General features: G+C 40.2%; 1 protein-coding gene and 2 non-coding genes across 4 annotated transcripts; 2 read left to right on the forward strand and 1 right to left on the reverse strand.

Moving 5' to 3' along the window:
* The first annotated feature begins 2,548 nt into the window (after window positions 1–2,548).
* spag17 (sperm associated antigen 17) lies at window positions 2,549–22,114 on the forward strand. Of its 2 annotated transcripts, none has more exons than XM_086284141.1 (49): window positions 2,549–2,802; window positions 3,239–3,379; window positions 3,863–3,922; window positions 4,054–4,182; window positions 4,555–4,681; window positions 4,785–5,000; window positions 5,128–5,282; window positions 5,473–5,616; window positions 6,183–6,252; window positions 6,370–6,488; window positions 6,650–6,850; window positions 8,327–8,431; window positions 8,567–8,717; window positions 8,821–9,015; window positions 9,137–9,174; window positions 9,276–9,392; window positions 9,666–9,820; window positions 9,966–10,078; window positions 10,170–10,240; window positions 10,534–10,794; window positions 10,928–11,042; window positions 11,347–11,487; window positions 11,616–11,726; window positions 12,726–12,883; window positions 13,012–13,114; window positions 13,451–13,599; window positions 13,750–13,864; window positions 14,001–14,155; window positions 14,381–14,543; window positions 14,699–15,159; window positions 15,293–15,478; window positions 15,693–15,832; window positions 16,220–16,350; window positions 16,574–16,707; window positions 16,798–16,986; window positions 17,109–17,222; window positions 17,383–17,434; window positions 17,559–17,667; window positions 17,763–17,813; window positions 18,100–18,193; window positions 18,290–18,401; window positions 18,573–18,612; window positions 18,728–18,792; window positions 19,106–19,233; window positions 19,705–19,865; window positions 20,069–20,129; window positions 20,338–20,485; window positions 21,775–21,907; window positions 21,988–22,114. In XM_086284141.1, exons 1-49 carry the CDS (start codon window positions 2,695–2,697, stop codon window positions 21,995–21,997), a joined length of 6,405 nt encoding a protein of 2,134 aa, XP_086140267.1. In that variant the 5' UTR covers window positions 2,549–2,694; the 3' UTR covers window positions 21,998–22,114. The 2 variants fall into 2 exon arrangements, with proteins under 2 accessions (XP_086140267.1, XP_086140275.1); XM_086284149.1 differs by having other exon boundaries at window positions 14,381–14,525.
* On the reverse strand, window positions 5,687–5,758 carry trnam-cau (transfer RNA methionine (anticodon CAU)). Its single transcript has one exon. It is a non-coding gene; the product is annotated as a tRNA-Met (tRNA).
* On the forward strand, window positions 6,952–7,022 carry trnag-gcc (transfer RNA glycine (anticodon GCC)). The gene has a single exon. It is a non-coding gene; the product is annotated as a tRNA-Gly (tRNA).
* Window positions 22,115–22,279: the final 165 nt, after the last annotated feature.

The raw sequence follows: 22,279 nt of genomic DNA on the forward strand, positions 1-22,279 counted from the left end.
GATGAACAAGTTTAATAGCAGTGCAGGACTAAAAGAAATGGATATTTTGAGATGTTGCTATGCTATTTTCAGTATGCGGACTGTTATATAAGTGTCACTACAGTGTTTATGTGGCGGCTATGTGTGACCTTTGTAGGACACTGCCTCTGGAAGGTTTGGAGATGGCAGTTCCTCCATAACTAATGGATGTGCTTGGGAACAAAGATGTAGAGATGCATGAAATTGTTTGTAATATGAACAGAGCAAGGAAGATTCAACTGAATAACTGAATGTGTGCCCATTAACAGATGCCCAGTAGATATATAAGCCTTCATTTTACACAAAGCATTTTTTTTTTGCTTTTAACATACAAAGCCAGAGTAATGTGTGCAATATAAACATTTTGTGAGGATATGTGCCAAGAATAAAAATACCTCGGAAACCAGAACTAAACAGGCAGTCTGACCCACAGGAGTTGGGGAGCGTCTCTCGTGTTTTTCACTAGAAATTATGGGTTATGGATGGGTTGCGCTGAAATTAAACAGGAAATGCTTTTGGCATCACTGATTTTCATGTTTTGTCACCTTCCTTAAAAAAATAAAGTTAAAGATTAGTAAAGCAAAGTTTATGCCAAAGTATATGAGAAGTAGTTTAAATGATGTTTCAGTGGACAAAATCAATAATATGAATGCACTGGTTTACTTAAAACAGATGAGAGTATCCTATTCTTTTTAAAAAGAACATCAACATCAAGCAGACCGATTAAAAAGAATATAAATAATATTATCATGAATTGCTAATTACTGTCTGAGAGTGTGTTGGGGTGGTAAAGTGGTCACAACCTCTTTAGATTTATTAAATCTGTGTATTCACCTGATTAGCATTTAAAGTCTTGTTGTAAAATAAAACCTTGCCAAGGCTGGTTTCTTTTTTCAACACTGACTGCATTACGATTGAAAATAATGAATATATGAACGTTGAACTGAAGGCTCTTGTCCATGGCTGCTATATTTAACCTTTATCTTGTTGCTTGGCTCATATTGTAGAACAACTGTTTCACCATCCTTTATAGCAGACCTTCCCAAAGTGTGGGCCCCGCCCCCTAGGGGGGGGGGGGGGGGCGGTATGAAAAGGGAAAAAAACAAAAAACAATGCTTGGACACTGCTAGCAGGGGGCTCCCACACAAACGCAAAGCAGGAGATGAAGCATAGCTGAACATGTTTCCAAACCAACTTCATTCTAAGCCAAAGACTAGAAAATATGGTGAAGCATATCTGCCCTTTGGTTTCACACAAGTGCTGAGGTAGGTCTCCCCTGCAAAATTAATTTTCCCTTCGTCGGGAGCAGCGCTGGGCTCTCCAAATCACGGACAAACAGTATCCCACATTCTTGATTTGTGGTTTACAAACACTTGTAATGACTAACTACTCCTGACATTTTGGAGATGTTGGCTCTTTATACACTAAAGTTACAGCTGGATACAAATAATATCAGACTGATCCTGCCACGATTTGTTCCCCGTTCAAATCACGGACAAACAGCATCCAACAGCTGTTTATGTTTTTAAACCCATTTTGCACAGAGAGGCTTTTTTTTTAAATGTATTGATAGCAATGTTGAATATTATTACACAGGGAAAAAACAACTACATGTAAAATAATTACACCGTGAGGCCTCTGCCTTTGTAAATGGAGGGACAGTAACTGCGTGTGTAAGCCTGTAAAACCTGAAGATAGAGACAAAATACTGTTAATCTGCCATTCTGCAATTCCTCTCATGTAAACAATAACGTGGTGCACAGCGTGACGTGAAAAAAGGCACATACCTTTAACGTTGCGTGATGAACTCTGTATTCCTCTTCGACACGTAAAGACGAAAAAGGAGTTTTAAAAAAATCTCCGTTTTCGGTGATTGGAAACGCCGTTTACATGTGGACGAAACAGGGCGAACAACATTCTTGTAAAACAAAGGGGAGCCCAGCAAAAAAAAGTTTGGGAACCACTGCTTTATAGGGATTTTAAAAAGTGTATGTGCCGTCATTATCTATTCTCAGTTGCTCTGGATCACTGTTTCTATCACAGAAATTAATCAGCTGTTTTCAGTGTTCACTGTCTGGGCACAGTGACAATATTGCTCAGGTTTGAATCTATTCAACTGGTAAATGGGAGCTCTTTTTTTGGTTAGGTTTACAAAGCCAAATGCTTTGAACTTAAGAACTGATTACCATGTACTACTATAGATATAACAATCACTGAAACTGTGTAAGCAACGACCTGGATTTGGTTTGTAAAGTTTTGATTCACGATGGGTTGTGACTCTGCTGTGAAAGCGCAGCTGCAGACAAAGTATAATACGGCCACCTAGTGGAGACAGCAAACGACAGCAACATTGGACTAAAAGGTTGTGTCTTTAAAAACGAAGCAGATTTTATTATATTCTAATTCTTGTTTTCGTACCTTTTTACTACTAAAGTCTAACACGACGAAACAGCGAATTTGTAAACAGGAAGGCGCGTTCCGTCAAGCTTTTGTTCTGAAAGTCTACGGGAAGTCCCACTCTGAAAACATTACTTGACACTCGTGCCCTTGCGGTTACCAGGGGCAACATGAGCACCAGATGACAACTCACAGTTAGTAATCTAAAGTTGATCTCTAACTCGAAAATTGCATTACTGTTTTCACTGCTCTGTGTTGTTGAATTACCACTAAGCGGAAATGCCACCAAAGGGAGCTAAAAAGGGCTCTGCTAAAAAGTCCAGTACTGATGGAGGCGCAGTAAACAAGAACTGGGAGACTGGTCTCATCAAAGCAGAGTTTGAAGAGGTTTGTCGTCTCACTGACCACTTTTTTTTTGGCTGAACTTAAATAGTTTGTTGGAAACATTTATATCCTCTTCACACTGAGTGAATCTCGCAGTTTTCTCATAAGGCGTTAGCCGAGTCTAAGGGCAGGTTAATGGGTGCGCGCGCGCGATTAGCCAGATCAGGCAGCTTCGATTTTTCAGACCGGAAGTTATAATTTCGACATCCCTAAATGTTATTAGTAAACGTTGTTATGCTTCTTAAAAGCTTTTTATTCTTTTTTTTTCTTTAACGTAAATTTTTTTTCATTTGTCTTAGCATAAATTGCGCCATCACTGAGCCTAAAGCGAGCTGTCATATACTGCAAAGCAAATATGTATAAATATGATATGAAATAATGTAGCCTGTGACTGGGGTGTATTGCAGTGGTATATCGTAAAACGTATTGCCCTTCCCAGGATTCGTGGCAGGCATGTGTGTCTTTTGTGGTTGGGAGAGGTCCGCAGGAGGAGGAACTGATCCAGGCGCTGGCCTTGGCTGTACAGGAACCGCAACGCAAACTTTTCACCTTGCTAACTTGGGACGACACGCTTGCAAAGGTACTCTAACTTTGTTACTTCCTTTATATTAAAGGGACCTGTGGTGTTGATATAACACATTTTATATTTTATTGTTGACTCTACTAGACTTGCTTTACATCATTTACACTTAAAAATGAGCCTACTTTGTCTCAAATGATGCATGGCGGTGTTAGTGACTGCGTCATGATACTAACGCCTACCAGCAAGAAGGTCGTGGTTCGAATCCATCAGCAGGATGAGCCCTTTGGGTGGGTGTTTGAACCTACCTGGCTTTCTTTCTGGATGCTCAAGGTTTCTCCCACATTTCAAAGGGCATCCCTTTTAGGTGAGCATGTGGTAGTCGTCGTATTTGACTGGCTCCTATACAGAGTTGACTTGACAGTTGCGCTTAAAACTGGGATGGACCTTCCAGAGCTGTGTTTAATATTGCTTAATAGCTTATAGCTTAGTAATGTACCATTCATGATATATATTGTAAAGTAAAATCCTTCCTCTTTGCAGATCCATGAGCTGGGGAATCCCAAAGCAAAAAAACCCGACGATGCCCCCATGTTCTATCAGGTATGCTTTGGAAATTTTTACAGGAGTGACTTTGTGCACCATGCCAAAGAATAATGTTGTTTTTATGTGACGTGTTTCAGTGTAACAGTCATTGTTGTGTGTGTATTTACAAGTGTCTGTGTTTTGTGTAGGTTACAGAGCCAGCTAAACTGCTGCTCGATGCAGGAGAGGGGATTCCCTCTGACCTGATGGCAAAAATATTGAAGTTCCAGCTGCTACTTATCAAAGCCTGTTATCAGCAGAGGTCAGATGCTAACCAGGTAAATGACTTGTTATTTAAGTGATTCTTATTCCTTTATAATTAATTAAGGTGTTGACAGGGCGTGAAATTTCACTTTCAGTGTTATCTTACTAACACTACTAACATCTAGTTGTTTTTAAAAAAGATTTATTGTAACTCCAAATTCTTTGTATTTTTGTATTCATCATACCCCTGTAATATTACATTCTTCGTTTGTGTTTCACATGTCATGGGTACATGGCCTATACTTGGTTAATGGTCAAGTATTGTTTCATTCAAGACAGCTTTTGTACCACCAGTGATATAATTCTGAGTTGTAGGTACAAAAAAACCCACAAAACATTTGAGATGTTCCTCAGAGTCATATTTTTAAAACTGTTTTATGTTTAAGGCTGAGGAGGAAAAGACAACAGTCTCTGATAAAAAGGGAAAGGGTCCTCATACACCGGTGATACCACCCAAGGAGAAGAAGACCAAGCTGAAGCGCAGGGGTGATGTTGAGCCACCTACTTTCAAAGGTAAAAGCTGATGAAAAGCTAAAGTGGTAAAGATTAATATACTTGTTCAGGTTGTTTCGTGCTTTAAAATCTTGTGCGCACTGATTTTGTGTCTTGGTCATAGACGATGAGCCAGAGTGGGGTCCTCAGCACTATATTCTAATCCTGGGATTCTACCAGCCGCAACTGATAGCGGGACTTGATGCCATAGGTGTTCATGTGTCTAATGTCATCAAATTGTGTTTGGAGTTCTCCCAAAATATGGAGGAGCAGCAGGATCACCAAGACAGCTGTGAGGGAAATGAACAGAGTCTCAGAGCTTTGCCGGTTTTTGATGCAGGTAAGGAGTAAACAGTAAATCTTCTGTTTGCTATCTTCAGTAAATAGTAGATTTATTGTCTGTTATAAGAGAAGTATAAGACATGTATGTTTACACTGCATCATCATTTTTTCTGCGTGTACAAAAGCTGTGCAGGAAAGGAAGTTGAATGAATTCTGGTCAGGTCTGAGATCAGTTTTGGACAGCGGGCCACCAGACTCCAGGCTCCATGATGTGGTTCAGCTCAGCTACACTGTTCCTCACTTCTTGCTTCCCTTTGACGCGCAGGACCCTGAAACTGTGGTGAGTAGATAAGTGTTTAACATATCTGGTCTCATTTTTGAGTTTATTAGAATATTGCACATTATTTTGTTTTTCTGTTATCCAGTTTGAATTATATATTACATATCTGCTTTGTTTTGTTTAAGCATCACATGACGTGACCTGCTTTTTACTTGAAATCCGTGTCTGTGTGTCTATGCTGTGTGTACAGCTGGAGTTGGGAAGCCAAATCTTTGACGGTGTGGCCAGTCTTATCTATGACTGCCTAGACGTCAGAAGGCAGTATCAGCAATACCGGAACAATGTTAAATTCATCAGTGTGCCTGCTGTTGTGAAGCACTCAGAGCCTGTGGAGGTAAATATATGTAGATACAGTTAGACACCGGTAGTTTTCTTGAATGGATTTATTTTATAAAATAGGCTTGTAGCAGAGGATGGTTTCGATCCATCGACCTCTGGGTTATGGGCCCAGCACGCTTCCGCTGCGCCACTCTGCTTACGCTTGTGATGTGACTCAAACCCACAATCCCTGGCTTAAGAAGCCTATCCATTAGGCTTCATGCACTGGTTTTAACCCACTAGGTACAAACCAGTGTTCCCTAACCTGCACTTAACCCTCCGTTTTTGGCTTTATCAAAACAAAATACAAAAAAGATTGTCAATCACACTATCAAAATAAAAGTGTTGATATTCTGGTTGGTAAATGTGTGGGTTTTTTTCAAGAGTATATTGAGGAGGATAGATCTAGTCTGAAATGAATCCTCTCACAATCAGACAACATAGCTTTTTATCTAAAAACAACACTCCAGATATGACCCACAGCACTGGTCCTGAACCTCTACACTGACATCATTGTTTTTCTTTCTCTTTATTTGTTGATATTTGTCAGAATGGAGATGATTTTTCTGTTCCTTGTGCCAGGTTGTGTCAGCAGCTCCAACCCCACTCTCCAAGAAGAAGTCAGGTCAGGAGGAAGCCCCAGGAGACCAAGGTGAAATTTTGTTATTGTTAATGTTCATCTGGACTATTTTGGTATAGTCTTGTTTGGCATTTTGAATTAAAACCTCCTAATCCTTTCTCTTTTTAATGGTTTCTTCTTGGTGGACAGAGAACAGGCTCCTTCCTCTCTCTCTAGATGTGGACATGTGTTACTATAACAACCTGCTGGACCTGGTTGCTCCTGAGGCCTGCTCTGTGCCTTTGATCCTGCACTGTATGTTGGAACAGGTATGTGTGCATTTGGTTTTGTGAATGTGCAGTTTTGCTCTGTCTCTTACTGTGTGTGAAAGAAGCATTTCCAAATATGGTTGATGGGAAAATGTTGTGTGACTGATTAATGAATAGCTAAAATGAGGACATATTAGAATTTGTACAATTTGTGTCTCTAGGTGGTGATTTCTGCAGAGCAGTCCTTGTCTGCCCACCCCCATGTGGCTGAGGACTCCAAACCTCTCAGCACCCCCTGGTTAGACCACCAGCTGGTCAGCTATATGCTCCAAAACTTCTTGCCACTAGTACAAAAAGAAGAGGAGAGACTCTATGTATTAAACAACCTCCTAAACACAGTACAGAATGAAGAGGATAAGAAGGTATAGGTACCACTGCATAACAATACACACCTAGATAAATCCAAAGAACACGTGCTGAGAAGACCACAAAAAATCGCTAAGCCTCCAGCCTAGTATGTGAAGCATTGGTGGTTCAGTGGTAGAATTCTCGCCTGCCACGCGGGAGGCCCGGGTTCGATTCCCGGCCAATGCAGCAGCTTTTTTTTTTTTTTTTTTTCCCCCTTCTTTTAAACAGAAGGCGCCGACTCACAGGAAGATAAGGTCATATTTCTGTGGACAGGATTAGTGTCAGACACTTAAAGCTGAATAGCAAATCCCCACAAGCTCTTGTGTTATGATAATAGAGCACTTGCGGCAACATTCCCTAAGTAGGATGGGCTTGGTTGTGACGTATGGGGGATGGGTGGGGTAAAACACTCGGTTTCCTGAACATGTGACAGGAAAACCATGTCATCTATTTCATGCTGTTTATGCATGAAAACATTTTTTCATTTTTACAGAACAAAAGGTTTTGGTATTCAAAACAATTGTATTTTTAATGAACTCAAACTCACATTTAAGTCATAACTCAGTCACATGTATGCATTAATAGAAGAATCCAATTCCAAATCTAATTCATCAAAATGAATCAGATATGGATTCTTCAAGAAATACTCCAATATAATAATGCTTAACACGTCCTTATTAATCCTTATTGTAGAGATTAATCAGAGCTGTGTAATGCTGAAATAACACGTACAGCACTGAGTAACCATGCTACAAATACATACCAGTGGACCACCAGCAGATGGCGCTATATTCAATGTGTAACTTTAGCAGAAATATTGAGGTTTTCTGTATATATGTCTAATAAATACTAATACTAAGAAACCAGCCATGAGCTCAAAGGAAGAAAGATTTTGGAGGGTAGGACAGGATTCCTTTAAATATGACTTTGCTTCTAAGATTTTCCATAAGCTCCTTTTAAACATTCACTCTAATCATGAAAACAGCTTGAAGCTGCTACTTTATGAACATATGCATTAAGCTGGCTTTTTATTCCTGCATACAGGAAATTCACATTACAGCACCAGCATTGTTCCACAAACCCCACAGAAAGCACAAAAACACAGTTTACATTGCTTTAGTTGGGAGATTTTCACTGAGGCCTTAAAAATACTCCAAACACTTTGCATGTTTATGATAAGTGTTCCCTCACTCAGAATCACAACTCTAGGTCAGGTTAACAAGACTCTTATTTAATATATTTGACATTTTTGACATTTTAACAAATTCTTACTAGGATCTGTTGCTCATACCAGCAAAGAGAAATTTTATCTCCTGCTTAAGTGAAAAACTTGATCAGAAACTAACTGCAAATAATGTTGTTAACTTCTATCAGAAAAGGTTTATAAGCTCCAGTTTAACAATGAGTTCTGGGTTCTCAGGTACGCTTAGAGCACAGTGTACAATTTATTAATGTTTCTCAATTTTATTATCTTTGTTTATCTGTGCTAGAGGCTAGTGGCGAAATTTGGAGCAAGGGAAACTGACAGGAAGACTGAGCAACCTCTGGTTATCAGACACCATGATGAGCGGGCCCAGCGCTTGAGAGACATCAGTGTAAGTAATTTTATTGTATTTTAAAATCAAGTTTTTATGTTGTCTGTGTGTGATTTTTACATGATATTAAGAAAATGACTGCCTGGTTTAACAAGAGCTGCTGTGTATTTGTGTACATGCACGTGACCCTCTTAGGTGGTTCAGGATTTCGATCCGACAGAGGTGGAGTTGTCCATGATGAGACTGTCTCCGGTGTGGGAGATGATCGAGTCAGTCACTCAGCAGAAAAACAGAAAATCTTGTTGGATGTCCATCAAACAACAGCTACAGCACTACTGCACAGATGGTCAGAACCTGTGCTTAAGGCCTCGGGTCAACTCACTGTACCTGCTTACAGTATATGTTGGTGAATCTTGTAATAAAGTTCTTGATTCATCGGCTTCCTACAGATGATGTGTCATGGCCGGAGGTGGAGCGTTTTTTTCATCAGAGCGTCTTGGAGGCTATGCCGCTGTCCGGGGTGGATCAGCAGGGTGTGTTACGTGGAATAGCAGACCCAGCACAGCAGCAGACATCAATAGTAATCCCCTGGGATGACCCGTTATCCTTTGCTAAACAGCAGCTTTATAACATGAGGAACAAAGGTCTGATGTTATATTAGTTAATTCACTTACTGTTATGTTATGACACTTGCTTACATGCAGTATGTTACATTTTACAACTCACTCATGAAACACCCTACATCACTGCTTTACTTTACTATAGATCCAACATTTCTTACTGACGAGCCTTCTAACAGAGAGGTATTATTCTTATATTTATCTCTTTATTTATTTATTTTTTAGCTTGCTTTAATTTAAAAAAAAAAAAGAAAACAGCAATGGATCCTGTATTTTTCCCCCAGGAGCAGAGTGGTAGAGTGTGTAGCCACCTGGACTTACCTGACATACAGAGCTGTAGGTTGAGATCTCTGTTTCACTGGCGCTATGCTGAGCACCACAATGCCACCGTCCTGCCTCAGGTGATATATCTGTTTTATCTTGTTAAATGTGTTAGGGGTGTCACATTAGACGTACTGTGGTTACTACACGTTAAGTCTCCTCTACTCTGAAGCTTTAAATGTAAAATGCAAGAGATGAAATGGGCTTAATGAGCAAACTAAACAAAGTTGAGGCTATACTCTGCAGCAGTATTATGTACATCCTGCAGAAAAGCAGAAAACAGCACCGTTCTTTATGTGTTTTTACAGTTTGAGGCATTTGCTTGGATATTTTGACTTCCTTCTTTTGTGTAGTTGCTCCAGTTAGCATCAGAGGAATACTGCTGCTTGGACACCTTCAGAGGAAGCCATAACAACATCCTATACGTTTTTTGCCACAATCCCATGAGTCCTCAACGCCAGTCCAGGGAGTTCTGGCATGTGGCTCTTCACACCGATGTCAAGTTCAGGTGTGAAATGATGCTTGTTACAAGAGGAATAGTAAGAAATCTTTTGCTGATTGCTTCCGTGGATGTACATGTCTGTGTCATTATTAAATTCATTAAAGAGGTGTAATCTGCAGCTCACTCTACATTGTCCTGTCTGTCTGTACAGGAGTTACTTTGAGCATGTGGCAGATACTGTTTCACAGTGGACGAGACAGGAGGAATCAAAGAGAGACACAACGCAAGACGGAAACGACACTCCAGAATCTGATTCTCCAAAAGGTATCGTACTATAGTGATCAATATGTGGCTCTACCGATTTAACCTTGCTTACCTCTGTATACATATAATATGTGATTTCTTCCTGGACTAGATGACAATACTGTTTGTTCTTCCAAGGAGGATGAGAGAATGGAAGTCTTCATCAGAAAAGGCTCCCTTAAAGTCAGTACAGGCTAACACACAAGTACACACACCTGAATCTGACATGGAGAATTTCATAGAGCAGTCTCATTTCTTATATCCCTCAGATGCTTTTTCACAGAGCAGTTAAGTAATAAATTCATGAGTTCAAATTCATGATCCAGTTCTAATAGTTCCAGTTTTCAGTATTTTATGTGTAAAGTACGTCTAGAGATAAAATAAGATTTCTCATTATCTCAGGCTAGAACACAGCCACATTAAACTACTTTAGAGTCACCAAAGTGTTACATGGTTACAGTATTATGGTGTTACAGGCCTGGAAGTTGGAGCAGGAGCGTCAGAAGGAAGAGGCGATACCCAAAAAGTCAAAGAAAGAGGATTTGCCGAAAGATAAGCAGCAGAAAAAGGAGGATAAGTCAACCGACAACAAGAAAAAGAAAACGTCATCTGATGACAAGAAGAGCAGGCCAGGGACGGAAGGCAGCTCAGCCAACCCTCCCACAGAGTCAGCTATCACAACAGCGCCCCCTGTGGATGAAGTTGTAGAAGTACAGCATGCAGAGGAACCTTTCAATGTGAGCGCACACACCTAGAACCCATTACAGAACTAAACTCGTGTTTTGGTTAAGGTCTTGATAAGTGAAACAGCTTCGTTCAGGTTAAGTAATAAATGACTCCATGCATATGATGTGTGTGTCCAATGTTTAGGGTTTCACTGGCTACATCATGGATGGAAAATTGATCCATGTGTCAGGTTGTCTCCAGTACCTTTTCCCCTCCGATGGAGGACGTGTCACTGTGGAGACAGTCAGCTTTGTTCAAGGTACGGGATCTGTCTGTGTTCTTCATGAATCTAAGCAGACCTTCAACTACAAACTCACAAACAGCTTACTTAGACACTATAGAAAACTACAAACATGTGTTATATCTTAAGATAACATAAAAAGTTAAACCATTCGTACAGTTTTTCTCCCCCTCCCGCAGCTATATTTCCCTAAGAATGAAAAAAATGTTGAAGTATTTATGAGCTTAGTTCCATTATTAGACAAATGACACCATAAATCAATGAAAAACATAAATAAAGCAAAGGTCAAATATTCCTCAGTAACACATAGTTTTTCCTCCAGGTTCCAGCCAAATGAAAGTCGTTGTGAAGAAGGATGGACATCATTTCTACACACACATCAACCAATTTGTTGTTGATCCTGCAAAATGTCTCCCTCATAACCAAGACAATAAAAACATTGAACCGGAAAAGGACTGTAGAGGTAAAGATGCTACCTGTTGTATTTTTAGGTTACTTTTTTATACACCTGTGTAAATACCACAGTTATTGTGAATGATATGTGATTTATAGACTCATTTAGTGTGCGTGTGTGTTTGCGGTCTCTTTCAGGGGCAGAACCTGCGGAGATAAAAACAGTGAAGCAGGGCTCCTTCTCAGCTGTGCTTGACAATAGAATTCGTCTTTCATACAGTTTCTACGGTCCCACGGGAGAGCGCACAGGTATTACACTCAGACATACAGTACATATTTATAAAAGAAAGTCTTTTTTTATACTTAAAGTTGCAAACGGGTTAAATACAGTACTGAATAGTTAATAAACTCAGTGCATCTGACATTTATTAAGCCTGGAGCATCAAGTTTAAAAGGCCTTGACTGTACGGGTAGCGTAGTGTTTTTGTTTGGTCAGACCTGCACTTTAGTAACCCCTTTGCCCAGTTATCGATCCATCCTTGGCTCTTCTTCTTTTTCTTCTCTATTTGCATTTTATCTGCAAACTCAGTATTCTTTTTTAAGATTATGCAGATGGCATCCATTTCTACGCCCTAGTGAAAGACAATGAAAGAGGGCAGGATACATCAGGTGATGGAGATGCTTTTCAGTAGCTTCCACAAATGTCAGTCTATCTTCACTGTGGGTCAGGTTAAATCACTGTCCAGTAATGCTTCCTTCTGGACACATTTCAAAACTTTCAGTGCTTCCACACTCGCTCTGACATTGAGGAGGGTATATGTGCATTTATTTCATCCTGTCTGGACTTTGGAAAATGGATTGTAGAAAAGAACACAGACAGACAAATGAACAGAATTTTTAACACCTGCAATTAGTTCAAAACACTTTTTTTAAATTTCAAAACAGTATCTTGTGTTTAGGCCTCCTTATACTGGTTACAATTAAAGTTTTAAGATTGACTTTAATATTTTTAATCCCATTTAACTTTAAACGGGATAGGCTCCAGCTTCCTCACAAGCCTGAATCGGATGAGCAGAAGAAAGCACTTTGTTGCTTGGCTTGAATTGCTACAGCTTAGTGCCTTGCTGATGGTCTACATATTATATATTTCCTTTTTACTGCACTGATCTCACTTGTTGTGAGCAGTTTCTGTTTAATGTCCCATGTTGAGTTAGTTTGTCTCTGTTTGATTTATAGTCTTCTTTGTGATGTGAAAATCCCTTACGTGTTATTAAAGTACTTTTTAAAATAAAGTTATTATTATTATAGTAATTTCCCAGGAAACCAAAGGCAAAGTAGCAGAGACATCTATCGCAGACCCCATTCATCTATCTGCCTCCATCCACTGCTCCAAGGAAAAAGATGCAGCGTCAGTTCCCTCAAAGACACAAACCACATCCAGTCAGTTCAGACCTCCAGAGGCCCAGGTTAACACACATTTACATGTTTACAGAAAATAATGTAGATTAATGTAGACTATATGTACGTGTACACATAGGTTTTTAGCCATAAAATATGTTCTGTCATTAGACTAAATATGTAATGTATGTCTAAGGGTTGTGAAGGTCAACCAGCAGAGCAATCAAATTCGTTCAGCGGTCTCAGCCTCTCTATTCCTAATGGCCTCATGCTGCAATATCTGCGAGAAGATACACAAGGTCAGTAACGGATGTGTTTAGAATTTATAGTACCTATGCAGTCAATTTTGCAGACTCCCGTCCTTGGTGCAAGTAGGACCCTGTTCGTGCTCGTAGAGACTCATCTGTATATCTTCTGTGCTCAAATCCACCTGCTTACCCGCTTATGTGCCGAGACTAGTGCCACATTTTGGTGGCCTATCTACAAATAGCTTGAATTTAATGAATGTGTCTTTCATGAAGTTTTAGCACAACTTTCTGCATCTACTATAATCCCATTAACCATCTGCATATGCTAAAGAGTCATACTCAAATATATATGACATGATTTGTGTGTGTTTTTGTGTCCATGTAAAGAAGGAGGTATTATGGTGAGACAAAGCTTTCCTCTACATGGCAAAGGAAAGGCAAGACATCTTCAGGACACATCCCTCTCCAAGGAATTGTCCCGTATTATCACCAGCCAGGGAGCTGTGATCCGTTGCATGAGAGATGGATCCACAGAGGTACACTCATTCATACTGAGGCACATATTGAAATAAATATACAACTGACTCCAGGCAGGTAGTTCTTGAATAGCTGCACAAATTGTTACATGAAAACGGTGAAGAATCATGCCCGTTTTTTCTGGCTTCTCTTATTTTTTTGTACTGCAGGTGCTGTTTGCTGATGGCTCAGTCAGTTTCAGTCAGGATTCTGGTCCAGTGTGGGTCCCTGACTCTGAGGTTCAGGAGCAAAACTCTGATCAGGAATCTGAGGACAGCAAGAAAGGTTAGACTGGTGTACCACTGAATACAAAACAGCGCTTCTTCTGTCTCGTAATGAGTGTGACGGGGCGCTTGCTGGGAAGATAATTAATTTTCAGTGGTACAGTTATACTCTCTTTGCATGTCTTGTGTCTCTGCAGAACAGGGCTCAAAGGAGGGGACTAAGGATCACAGAGGGTGTTGGTTAACTACAACTCCATGTGGAGATCGCATCTGTACTGTTGGGACCACACACAAAAACATGCCAACCACGTCCCTTCTCACTTACAAGGCTACTGACCCCATCACCCATCAGGCAAGAAAGTACTATTTCTTCTAAATTATACAGGCTACCAACATTGCAATTAAGTCCATAATAAAAATGTGAGAGTTAAAAAATCCTCACGGTGCTTGGGGGCAGAAATTTCATTTCAGAGTACCTTGAAGTATATGATATATAGAGAGAAATGAGACTCATTCTGAAATCGTCTTATGCTTTTCATCGCTAACTTAGCTCGCTGACTCTGGTTTCTTGTGTTAGGTGATGCTGAACCGCGAGGATCTGGTGGTTTCTGTCCAGAACCCAGATGGGTCTGTAGTTGTAGAGCATGCAGATGGAACCAGGATTACCAGCCTCTTGCAAGAAAGGCCAATGAATGCAAATCCACACTGTTTGCTGCGCACTGGTGACCAGCAGGCACACAGTACATTGATCAAATCCATACTCAGCAGTAGATCTGCACTTACAGATGACTACACAAATATATGCAGTATACATGCTATCACCATTAAAATACATTATAATCTCTAAGCAGATTTTTATATCTGATTTATGTTCCTGTGACATTTACTTTTCCAGGACAGCAGCCAGGGAGTGTAACCCTTAAATCAGCCTCTCAAAGTGCAAGCGACTGCACTGAGTGTGTGGAAAGCATTGCTGGGGACATGGATGTCAAGGACACTTGTCTCAATGGAGACATCAGCAGGAACAGTGCAGGGAATGCATGTGACCGGGAGGGAGCTGTTCATGTGTGCACAAATCTGAATCAGTGCGGATGTATGTGTGAAGAAAAAGAAAGTACTGAAAGTAGTGTGCATATGAATAGTGAACATGGTGTGTTTGCCAAAGAGACTGCGACTCAGAATGTTGAGACTAAAGGGTGTGGGAAGGATGAATCAAGGATGTCTGCTAAAGAGCGGATGGTGTTGGTAGAGAAGGAGGGCTGCGCCACAGTAGTGATGTACCCAGAGCGTCAAACGGCTCATATCTTTTTAGCCGATGGAACGGTCGTCACTGGGAACAATCAAAGAGAATACGAGGTGCGTGATTTGCCAGCAGATGGCACCAAAACTTAAATAAAAACTTGGAACTATGACTTTAAGACATGGATAAGGCTGCACTTTGACACTTGTTTGCAGAACCGTTGATCCATATTTGTGCTTTGTACCCAAGGTGTTCCCATCCAGTGTAGGAGTCCTGTCCATCAGAAGCGCTGGAACATGCGTGTACTCCTCAGACCCACTCGTAACTCCAAGTCCAAAGGGGTCTACTCCCACTGAACAGACAGGAATTTACACTATGAGTCATATGGGCAAAGTGGCCTGTGAAATTACAGACCCTGATGGGAACCATTTCCAGGTCAGTTTCTCTGATCACAAGATAGTGAGCCTATGTTGCTGTGCAGGTCTTTTTTTAAGGTGGTTAGCATAGGAGGAATGTGGGAATTTGGATCAATGAAATAGTTTGCTATATTCTTAAAGTCTCAAAGAAAGACCTATGATGGGAAAAAATATAGAAATTCATTAAGCTCGTATTATTTTTAGTTTCGGTAACATGCTGAACTTTGTTGCAGGTTATGGAGGATGGGCAGATATCTGTGCTAAACTTGAGACCTGCTACTAGCACGCTTAAACAAACGGAGGAAGAGCTAGAAAAGGAAGAGGACAGTGAAACGGATGGGCCTCGTGAAAAACCCAGAGAGCAGTGTCCCAGGTAGCTTGGCTGATTGTGTGTATGTTGTGTGTGTGTGTCACCATGGAAAAATGCAATTCTGGAGAAACTTAAGCAACCTAAAAATGCCCTTTTGACTATTATTTCTGTGTTTACATGAAACAGCCATTATGTAATAAAGTTGTAGTGACTACTGAGAACTTGTATGTCAAAATGTCAGCAACATCCACTCGTATTTCAATTGTTTTTAATTGTCCACAAGATCAAAGAAAAGACAATTCACAGGGCATTTAGTAAGAAAACTCTTAGAAACTGTATTTGTTATGTTTTTTAACTCTCTAAAAGAAAGGTAGCAGAAATGAATGCCAAATAACTAAACTGATGTCCGGAATTGTTACTCACAGTCTGCAAACGTATTTTGTCTTCCAGGTTGTTTCTGGTGCATGGGGATGGCTCAGGCACTGAACTGCTGAGCTCTCAAACTGTAAAGGAGCTGCTCTGCCAGGCGTACTTGGACCCTACCATAGCACTGTTGAAGGAACAATTGGCAAACACACAAGGTTTAATGTCTCCTAAATCAAGAAACAACTGGACTGAATAAAATTGTTCTATGGTTTTTGTTAAAGAATGTCCCTCAAAAAACTTCCACATAGTGTATAATGACAGTTAACTGTCTCTAATGTTGAGTGTACTTTTGTCATTCTGTTACATCAGGAGATGGATAAAAGAAACTATTCAGTTAACCAGGAAGTAATGTGAGGTTTGTGGGTGTGTCTGTTCCAGATGAGTTTGGCATCACTATCCTAAAGCCCAGCCACCAGAGTGTGTGGTCTCAGTGGTTGCTTAACAAACAGAACCCTGAAATTACCCCTCCCAACCTCAGAAACCGCAGCTGGCATGACTTCCCCGCAGTAGAAGTATGTCTATACATGCTTACACATATCACACACACACAGAAACAGCACTTGAAATCCATTTTACTATTTTTGCGTTCCTCTCAAATCCAGAAGAAGAGTCCAGGTCCTCCATTTGGTACTGACGTAGTGTATAATTTGGGTCTGAGAATGAGGCCTGCAGGTTCTGCAGTACATCATCGGCCTGTCAGGAGCTGCCCTAAGGTCCTGGAGCTGAGAGAACTATACCAGCACCGACCATTCACCACACCACTCAAAAATACTATAGACTCACGATTAAAGGTAAAATTATTCTTTATCATTTGTCCCCAAAACTGGAGTTTGTGTTAAAACATTTGAGAAAGATATAAATCATCTCGTTAATGTGACTTCAGACATATCTAGAAATGTGGCTTTTACTGCAGGAATACATCGAGAGTTTGATGGAAAGAGAGCAACGGTCAGAAAAGATGAAAGTTAAAGACCCTCGCTCTGAGGAGGAGACTGCCCATGCCAGTGATCTCATCAATCTGATTTTGGTAAGCACACACACATACACATATTGAGTATAACAATGATAATGTTTATAGTTATAGGGAACATTGTGTGGCTCTTTCCCTCTACTACATACTGGCTTCTAAAAGTAAACCTTGTACTATAACATAAAGGACAAAAGCTGACTTATATTGCACTTTGTAGTCTTTTCCAGAGGAAGAGGATGCCAGTCACACCATTGATAGGAGGATTTCAGGTTGGTAAGACAAATCTATAAACCAGTTCATTTGGTTTTTAGAGTTGACTTGTACCTGATTTAGTCCTGGTTTGGTGTCAGAATACTGAGGGGAAAGTACACCTTTTGTTGTATGTGTCCACAGAGGACGTAGCCAGTCTGTACAGCCAAGGAATCTGTAGCCCAGCTGAACAGTCAGATGTTTCTCAAGACTTTGCCACGGTACAAAGTGACAGCTTGGAGAAATTAAACCGGTACGTGTGCTAAAATAATCTCATCTTCACTAAGGTGAAAGTTCCAGGTTTTAATCTGTGTAAATATGCTTTTGAAATGCTCTTTTTCTTTCCAGTTGTACCAAAGACAAGGATACAACATGGACTGAAAAACTTACACAGTACAGGTAAAAACATTATTACTGATTGTGAGTAATAACCTTAATATAACAAAGCAGCCTTTGCATCTTAGCCTTTTTTAGGACTTGTATAGGACTTAATCTGGACATTTGTCAGTCACATTGGTTTGTAGTAATTGTAGAAATGACTTTTCGTCTCTCTTTTCCTGAGTGGGTTTTATGAACAGAACTAGAGCTACTGCAATACTTTCAGTACTACTAACAGAAAGATAAAAAGAAGTACTGCCACCGTTAAAGTTTGTACTATTTTTCTATTCTTGTGTGTGTATTTTAGGCAGGAGATGCGTGAAGAGAAGATCTACAGAGAGGCTATGAGGAAGAGGAGCGTTGTTCCCTTTTTCCACCCAGAAAATATTCCCCTGTACGAGGTACTATATTCGCTTAACATCATCTTAAAGGATTCCCAGTCGATTTTTCTCTGTGCAGTGTATAAAAACACGAAGCACCGTTTCTGGTTTTCTCAGAGTCTGCTACAGCAACAAATACCTGACATGAGGAGTTTGTCAATGGCTCTCCCACCATTTCCCAAGTCGGACAGTACTGAGGGCTTCCTGAAAGATGCGCCACAGGAGGACAGTAAGTTATGATACCTTTGTGAGTATTTACTAGAGGTATAACTTGTTTTAAAGATGTTTTTTTGATTGGAATCTTCCCAAAAAAAACAAAACAACAGAATAAATGAGTCTTAATGGTGACTTCAGTGACATGAAGCTGTTTATTAAACTACATTTGTGTTTGGCACTGCAGCTCCAAGGCCTTTAAACCCAACACCGTCTCAGTCTGCAAGGTAATAATGAGCAAATTATGTTTTGAACTGTTTCTCCTGTTTAATTTTTCACTCTGTGATTTAGCCACTTACAAAACTGTCATCATCAGGGCTTAATCTGTGTTTTTTCTTTTAGTCATTCAGCAAGAAGTAGCAGGGTGCTAGAAAAGAGACCCACCAACCCCACACCTCAGTCTGCTGGTTTGTTTCTAACCTTCTCATGTTTTATATTACTATTAATTCCTGGAAACCTCACCAATAATGCATCAAATATTTTTTAGGACAGAAATGACGTAAAGCCACTGTGAACATACAGACATGGAGCAGTATGATCAGTCAGAAACTGCACTCTGTGAGGGCAGAGGCAGAATTTTATTTACATTTATTTAGATCGTTGAATCTCTGCCAGGACTTGATGGCTCAGTACAAAGACAAATAATACTGTATATGATTTACACTTCTATGCAAACTTATGAATTATCATGTGTGTGTCTGTGTGCGTGTACACGTCCAGGTGAAAGCAGTTGGAGGGATTCTTCTAGGAAATGCAAGTCACCACAGTTAGATGTGAGTGGAAAGCCCAGACAGACTACAGTCACCCTACCATCCTCTGTCCTCGGCTCTAAATCCTGCAGTGCACCGGTACAAAATCATTTTTGTTTTTTTGCCAAAAATGTGCTGGTCGAGTTTTTGTTTTGGGTGGTTCCCTAGTATTAAACTTGCTATTGGTTAATAGTATTACCACCTATGGGCTCAATGTTTATTAAGAGAAACTTTGAACTTACATTCCAATAGTTCATTTTTTGTTTGTTTGTTTGTGAAAAGTAAAATGGCCCTTGAAGGGACCTTTAGAGGATCTATACGTTTGTGCCATTATTATTTCATAACCTGAAGGATTTTTCTCCTCTCTTCATCATCAGTGGGGTGATTAAATCCCACTGATGATGGAGTGAGCCTTTTTATCGCTGATATCCTATCAAATTGGGAGTGTTAAAAAAAGATGTTCCTATAATACCATTTGTACACATACTTTACCCTATATTTTTATCACGGTAGTATCAAGCTGCCAGTTTTTCATTGTTAACTTTTCTTTGTCTATGTCCTCTGTTGAAGCTCCTGCAGGCGGAGGAGCAAGTGAGGAGGAAGTGCCAAACAGGTGCCATTGTGAAGGGCTTCCAGCTCATCCCATCGAGCGTAGACTTTGGCACGCTGAAGGAGGGCACCTCCTCCACCATTATTGTTGTGATGAAGAATGTTGGTTTTGACATATGCAGGTAAACCACCAGACAGATAGAGACAAGGGATTTTAGGTTTTTGGGGGTTATTTTTGTAGTCTTAGGTCTTGTTTCAATTGTCTTTTAGTACCTCAGAAAGAAATGAGGACTGTTAGGTGGAGGCAATTTATGGGTCACCTTCAAGTCCAAAGGGAAAACTCTGACCTAACTATTTGTGGTTTATTTCACTCTGTCGCTGCCAGGTTCCATGTGAAACAGCCTCCTCCTGCTACAGGCCTCCGGGTCATCTACAGCCCTGGCCCTGTAAGTTTTCATTTTGATGTTTAATATGAAATAAAAATTTAATGTAATATAATATTTATATTAATGTTCCAGCCACTGCGTTTCTACTTTAATGCTATTGAATTAATTGTATAAATGTTCAAAACAGCTGACATTTTTTGTTTGTTAAAGGGTTAAATTCTACTTCCTTCAACGTCTCATAGGCATATGTGGTGTCTTGTTTTACTAGGTGGCCGCAGGTCTGCAGGTCGAACTGAAGGTTCAGCTGTTTGCAATGTGTGCTGTCCAAGCAGGGGAAGTAGAGCCAAAGAAGTTAATCTCCCAGGAAATTATCATTCCTACTGAGAAAGACATCCTCTGTCTGCCAGTCACTGCTAATATCCTTTGAGCACCTAAAGAAACACATTCAGTTTAGTTTTTAATTTTCTTACTAGAAAACAGTGTTTAAAAAAACAAAAACTTCTCTTCTGACTTCCGAAACAAGTGAGAGAAAAGTTGTGTATAAGAGATCTGCCCAGACTTAGTGAGTAACCAACACCAAAATGTCAAACATACACGTCTGAAACAGAATCAAACCCAAAATAACAAAAAGAAAAGGACTGTTGCAGCTTTCTTTTGCTACACAGTGAATGGTATTTTCAAGCAATGGCAATTTCATCTCTGAAATTGCTTTTATTCGCATCATTTTTACCTGTTATTGGTAAATGCTAGCAACAAATCCATCTGAGTTTAGCACAAAATGCAAAATGAAAATAGAGTAGACCTCAGCCAGCCTACATTCACTGGTTTCACAATCGACAATCACATGTGGTAATACTACGTTTTTGTTTTTTCTTTTGTTGTGGTGACATTACTATAAAAAATAAAAGTAATCCACTGGGTTTTAGCTCCACAGATGCCAGGAGTGCTTTAATTCTAGGAAATACATAAAATTGGTGGGCTGTGAGGCAGCTGCTCATTCTTTGAATCAGGATGTGCCAAACCCCACACTTAGGCAAGCGTAATGCGAGTGTGTTACATGGTGACATGGATAAGTGTTGGATAAGTGGTAGTTGTTTTGGTTAGTGCGAACAAACTGCTTCCAATTTTACAGTAGGTCTAAAGTCCATCACTGGCCATCAGGTCTCTCAATTCCCGTTGTTCTTCTTCCAGATCTTCCCCAAATTGCAGAGCCATGAGCTTCTCCAAGATCTTATCCATACTGTGTTCAAAAAACACAGTCTGAGTACTCACAGCCCTGCCCATCGAGTATCCGGCAGCAAACGTCTCCGCAGGACAATCAGGCTCTCCCAAGCCCAGGAGTTGTCAGTTTCATTAAGGGACCAGTTGATAAAATCCATAATTCTTCTTTAGGTTTTTAGAGAACAAGTCTGGGAGACTATCTTAGGGTTAAAGAATAAGCCAGACTATACAACTGACATGAGAAGCCAAGCAGGAAAGATAAGGGAGAGGGAGAAAGTGCGACCGCCTCCGTCAAGAGCCAAGAGAAGGATGAAGGATTTGTTGTTGCCTAGGTTATTATTCCAGCCTCAATTTTATGTTAAAAAAAGATTTTCTTGTGTAACTAAGATTCAAAGTTACTGCTGATATGAAATTTCATGAAGATGAATGAAGATTCATGGCGTGTGTGTTGAAAGAAGTGATGTTGGTCCTTAACTAACTTCACCTATCCTTCCTGAGGGATTATATGAAATTTGGCTTAAGGACCATAGCAGGGTCCATAAAAAGAACATCTCCAAGGTCTTCCAGGCTTCCAGCTGGGCAGGGAAGCGTCCTGATCAGTCCCGCAGTAAACGCAGGTTAGTGTCTTACACCATGAAATAACATCTTTAAGATTCAGACAGAGGATAAGTCACTGATAAAACCGTTTTGTTTTCAGGACATATTAAGGACTCCAGCTTCTCTCAGTCAGATTTCACACCTTTTAAGCCTTCATCACATTATAACCATCTCACGTTTGATTATTTCTGATAAATTGTGATGTTTGATGTGAAATAAAAATATTAACCTAAGTAATTGAGGCAATTGAATTCTTATGTGTGACCATGTCTGCTTGTAACACATTATGATAAATACCTGCGCTACCTAATGTAATTTGGCTCGTACTGTACGAGTTAGAGCCGTGCCTCCTGAGTGTGGGCGCGTGTCTAGCTCTACGGGGGAGACTCGCG

Source organism: Aulonocara sp. 'chitande type north' Nkhata Bay, linkage group LG3, assembly GCF_057382095.1.
Source record: "Aulonocara sp. 'chitande type north' Nkhata Bay isolate Kocher_YH1m ecotype deep benthic linkage group LG3, A_spYH_male_GT1.1, whole genome shotgun sequence".
Taxonomy (NCBI): domain Eukaryota; kingdom Metazoa; phylum Chordata; class Actinopteri; order Cichliformes; family Cichlidae; genus Aulonocara; species Aulonocara sp. 'chitande type north' Nkhata Bay.